Source organism: Salvia splendens, chromosome 1 (assembly GCF_004379255.2).
Source record: "Salvia splendens isolate huo1 chromosome 1, SspV2, whole genome shotgun sequence".
Taxonomy (NCBI): domain Eukaryota; kingdom Viridiplantae; phylum Streptophyta; class Magnoliopsida; order Lamiales; family Lamiaceae; genus Salvia; species Salvia splendens.
The window spans coordinates 42,153,482-42,159,041 of record NC_056032.1 but is presented as its reverse complement, the minus strand read 5'-3'; the positions used below and the strand labels follow the sequence as shown (position 1 = coordinate 42,159,041).

The 5,560-nt window shown below is 39.1% G+C and overlaps 1 protein-coding gene across 1 annotated transcript; it reads right to left on the bottom strand.

Annotated features, from left to right (window-relative positions):
• Positions 1-3,514: 3,514 nt before the first annotated feature.
• Positions 3,515-5,143, bottom strand: LOC121800772 (probable indole-3-pyruvate monooxygenase YUCCA9). Its single transcript, XM_042200280.1, has one exon. The coding sequence runs from the start codon at positions 5,046-5,048 to the stop codon at positions 3,807-3,809; it is 1,242 nt and encodes a 413-aa protein (XP_042056214.1). The 5' UTR covers positions 5,049-5,143; the 3' UTR covers positions 3,515-3,806.
• Positions 5,144-5,560: the final 417 nt, after the last annotated feature.

The following is a 5,560-nucleotide window of genomic DNA, read 5'->3' as shown; positions in this document are numbered from 1 at the left end:
ATGAATAGTCAGTTTCATCTCTCTCAAGTCAATTCATGCATCCAAATATGATACCTTGATCTCATCAAAACTGCCTTATATTCTTGGAGAATTCTCCAATAATGCAATGATATAGTGTTATATGATTGGTTTAGAAGTTGAGCTCAATCCATCTATGAAAAGGACATTATGATGAGGCAACGGCATCTCCAGCTCATTGGCTCGACTCTGTCTACTTCTTGCTTTCTTTCAAGGAAACCTAAATCTTGTGAGCTTGATGTTGTGTCTTACTAGAGTTGGGACACTCTTGTCAACAACATGAAGGCTCTTTGTACAAGGGTCGACGCACGCAATGGTGGGCCGAAACTCGTAGGATCGGACATAGTGTATAAGGAAGGGTGGTGCGGTGGTTGTCTCTGTAATTGGTGGTATGAAGAATGGAAGTAAACTCTTACACTATATGGTTGGGATGAAATTGTTGCACTATGGAGTCAATGGCAATTCCCAATGTCAAATTTAGTGGAGGCTTTTGGCCTTCATGGGCCTGGCCGGGGATGGGATCGGTCAAGTCCACGACTCCACTTGAATCGCTATTGGACGATTGCGAAAAGAGAAAAAGAAGAACATAATTAGTTATCTTAACGTAGTACTCTTTTGTTATTTTAGTCCATTCGCGAAAAATAAGAAATTTTCATTTAGCTTCATTCTTCACTTATAAGTATATTTTACTATACTAGCAGTATTGCGATAATTTTTTATTAAAACTCTAAGATGCATTGATGTTTCTTTTTGGATGATGGAAGGAGTGTAACATAAGGACTAAAAAAAGTCAATTAAAGTAAAGTATCATTTATTGTTGGGAATGGCTAGTAATAAGTTGCAAGTTGCAAAAGATGACAAATTTAATAGAGGAACATGCAAGACATGGAAGGGACAATGTATGTGTGAGTGTATACAAATTACATGAGAACAATAGTAAGTGAAATTGAAGTCCATGTGGTGATTGCTAGGGGTGTATGAATGGAGAAGCAGACATTACTATAGTGATTGAAGAATAATAATTCACAAGAAGAAGAAACACACACTACACAATAGGGTAGTCTAGTATAGTTGAGAAGCATACTTCTTCCTGCCATAGCGGATCTAGAAAACAAAATTAGATACAAAAGAATGCTTTGTGATACTTATTATTTTTGCTATATTTTGAAATGGAATGACGTTGTTTTAATGTTCTTATTTGTTCAAGAAAACTAATAGGCGAGTTGGCAACGGCTTACCGGTCAATTTTAGGAAATCCTACATTTTGGAATGATTCGATGATATATGCATTAATATAGCCCAGACTTATATGTTACGACTGTGGGCATTGAAATGAAATTTTTATATATTAGATAGGTTATTTATTAGTTTTATACAATGGGCCATCAAATCAGAAGATTTTGGGTCATGGTATGGAGAAACATGTGACTTGTTTTCCTAAGGGCTTGTGGAATAAATTACTATATGGGATCTGTGGGTGCACTAAGTTGAGATCAGTGGATATATTTTGTTTGCATTCGGTCGCATTCATATCCAAGTTTTGATGTTTCATAGACAATAAATGTCTAAGAGCTAAAATCTTATATAATATACATATGTTTTGAATTTATATAATATGTTTGGTTCGAGATTAATTTTGGCATAAAAGAGGCCACGACTTCGATTTGCCTTACTGAATATTAAGAAACTGAGTAGACCATCAAAACAAAACGAACAACATATATCATGTGCATACCATCTAAATACCACAAAAAATAATCCAATTGTCGACGGTACGATTTTTAATATGAAATTGGTAAAGTAAGAGAAAAGGTAGAAAAAGTAAATAAAGCAAGACTTATGAGGAGAAAAGTAGGTAAAGTATGGGAGAGAAGAGAAAAAGTGGGTAAGTACGAGACATAAACTTTCTATTTAGAAATTGAATTATTTTTTTAATATCCCAAAATAGCAAAATGAGACTATTTTTCGTAGACGGAGGGACTAGTATTAACTAATGTATACGAGGTTCATTTGAGCAAGCCATCTAATCGAAATGGCCATTGAAGGTCTCGAGTAACTCTAAAGACAAATGGTGGTGTGATGTAGTTGGTTATCCCGTTAACTTAACACATTGAAGGTGTCAGGTTAGAGTTCAGGGCGACCCTATTTATATTTCTTGTGTTTTTATGCTTATTTGTGTCATTGTTACTATATATGTCCACGAAAAGTATTCTTATTTTTCCATTTTATGTTGTCTGCTCAAATTAATTTCTATCATTTTTTGATAAATTTCTCTCTTAACTAAGGCAGAGTCTCCTTTTTTTCTCTAACAATACATTAACTACACTAAGGTGAGTCTCCTTTTTTTCCCTAACAATGCATTAACTACATTCTCTCCCTCTCTTACTTTATTAAATTTACATAAAGCTCGGTGTTATTTATTACTAGTAAAATTATTTTTTGTTGACGGATACTACAAATGTAGTGAGAATCCAGCTAGTCCCATCTAGGTATTACAAATTTACTGCTGTTTCCAACAGCTTTTGAACTGTATTTATTTCACATATTAATTGTGCTTTACAGGAAACATTCATTGTAATTCTACTTATTGATTGTCATTATGCTATACAGAGGTGTGTTAACTGTAAATCAATCATGTTTCTGATATTTATGATTTATCCCTGTTGATACACACATCCAAAATGTGTATAATATGATTAATATTTTAGAAGTCTAAGTGAAGATATCAACATCGATACAAGTTACATGGATGATGATATTTGATTTTAATGAAAACGATATGAAAGAAAACTAATACTAATAGTAATAGCTATAATTGCACATCACCCCCATTGCGACTAATATGCATGTTTGGTGATAAAATGCTGGACCATTTTTTATTGGCAATAAACAACGTAATTATAATTATCTAATATGATCTTTAATCATCATAACTTCATTACAATAATTACTATACGCATTCTTTATTCAATGTTGTGAAAACTTAGTGAAACAGATCTCGTGGGGTTGGAACTCGTTGGCTTAAGAAGGTCGTCTTTTTTTTTGTATTAACCAAAATCATGAAATTGCCGTTTTTGTGAGATATGTGTTATCATCATACATTGCGAAGAGGAGTCTAAGGGTCGAAGATCGATTATAGAGTTTTAAGGCCATACTCATGAACCAACCCCATTGCAACTCGTGTCATGACGTACGCAAATCCATAAGATTTGAACTCGAAACTTTTGGCACGAGTCGTACGTACCCACCTCGCTACTTGACCATCAAGGGGACTAAGGCATTACACTTTGTTGTTGATGTTGATATAACATGTTGAAAAAAGAGTTGCATTAGTTAATGGAATAGTAGTAATCAATTGAATTGGATACATCATCACGATTCCATTTGATTTACAAGTGTGACAAGAACTAGACTATAGAAAAACATCCATCCCACCTGTTGGATAGCTTCCTGTTGTAACAAGTTTGGGATGTAACACATGAGAAACAAACACGAGTTTAAGAAAATGGGCTTCCTTTTCCATTGAAATTGATGTGTTCAAAATTGTACAAAGATAGTGATCTATCATCTATAACACATTACATTTGACATGTATTAAAATTGTTCTTTTTTTACTTCATATTTCGACATAGAGGAATAAGCCTCGTCATCCTTGGTGGGTAATAGTATACAAAAATACACCCAATATTTCAAAATTTGGGTCATATTTGGAGAGGGCTAATCTCTAATTAATGCTATCTTCTGCTAATCAATATACACTTTTGCCTAATTAAGACCGATGATCAAATTTAGAAGGTTGAAATGCAACGACGGTGTGTCGGAACTTTCTGCTTCTTCTGCTTCAAATCATCCTTCCAAACTCCGGCAATATCTTGCGAGATCTTGATAGCATCAGCTGACAACCCGGAGAGCCCTCTCCTGGTGAATCCGGCCGCGTAAAGGCCGGATTTCCCCTTCCAGCCGTGCGGGAAGGGCGTTTTCGGGAATCCGTTTTTCCCGAAGAATTCCGTCTCGTGCAGCCAGTAGGGCACGTTGCTGCGGTACCCCGTGGCCAAAACTACCGCGTCGATGTCGAGCTGTTCCCCACTGGTCAGCTCGACACTGGCGCAGGAGAAGCGCTGGATCCCAGGAACCAATTGGATTTCCTTGGATCTAATCTTCTCCAGTGCGCCAATGTCGAGCACGGGCGTGCGCCCGTAGTTTTTAAGGGCGAGCGGCCCGATATCGGGCCGCTTGAGCCCGAGGCTCTCGGTGCTCCCGAGGATCATCCAAGTGAAAAAGAGGAGCAGCTTGTCGACAAGCCAAAGCGGCAGCCATTTCATCATCATCATAGCCAGCTCGAACGTCGATTTCCCGAACATCTCCCTCGGGAGCACGTGGACCGCGTTGCGGACGACCATCGCTGGCCGGGCGCCGTGGTTGCAGAGGTCGAGGGAGACCTCCATCCCGGAGTTCCCGCATCCGACGACGAGGACTTTTTTCCCTTTAAATCTGTCGCCGGACTTGTAGTCGCAGGCGTGGACGACCTCGCCTCCAAAGGAGACGAGCCCCTCCACGTCTGGGACGACGGGGTCCGCGTTCTCACCAGTGGCCACCACCAGCCACTGGCAGATGTACTCGACCTCGCCGTCCGGGCCTGTGGTGCGGACGCGCCACAGGCGGCAGGCCTCGTCGTACTTGGCGGAGTCGACGCTCTCGTTGAAGTGCGGGCGGATGTCGTGGTGGGCGGTGTAGGATTCGAGGTAGTCGACGAATTGTTTCTTAGATGGATACTCTGGGTAGTGGTCAGGAAATGGGTAGTTGGGGAGTTGGCAAAATTGCTTTGGGAGGTGGAGTTTAAGCCTATCGTAGGTACGGTTTTGCCATAGGGAGGCAATGCAGGCGGCCCTTTCGAGGATTACGTAAGGGACGCCTTGCTCTCTGAGGCCGGCCGCCACGGCCAGTCCAGAGGGCCCTGCCCCGACTATCACGGGGCCATTTACCCACACGCACCGCCGCGAAAACATGTTCATATCTGTCATGTTAAACATCTTTCACACTTGTGGAATTGGATGAGATTTTGATCTTTTTTTTTTTTTGTAGTTTGAGAGGTTGGAGAATTGAGAGAATAGAGAGAGAAGGTTGGGTTGAGTTTGGATTTGATGAGTGAGAGTAGGGGGTTGGAGGGGCTTAAATAGAGGAGAGATGCATGTGACGAGAAGTTAATGACTTTTTTTCGAAATATTAATCCCAAGTCTTCGATCTATTATTTTAATGGGGTTCTGCAATTATTTTATGTATTTCTTTTAAGTAATAGTTTTTGGTGGGGTTATAAGCTTGTATTTTCTAGGTTACTTTGTAGCTTTGGGGTTCTTTTGTTTTATTTTATTAAGGACGTTGAGATATGTGAAAGATTATTCTCATACTTAGGCGCTGCACTCCTAATTTTCTATGTTTTTGCTTTTAAATTATAAGTGGAATAAATAGATTGAATATAAACAACATGTATATGTGAATAATGTATGTCAATCATAGTCCATATGATGAAGTTGTTGGTCAAGAT

Excerpts from the sequence above, each read along its gene's own strand:
- LOC121800772 (XM_042200280.1), bottom strand. The coding sequence starts at position 5,048 with ATGTTTAACATGACAGATATGAACATGTTTTCGCGGCGGTGCGTGTGG.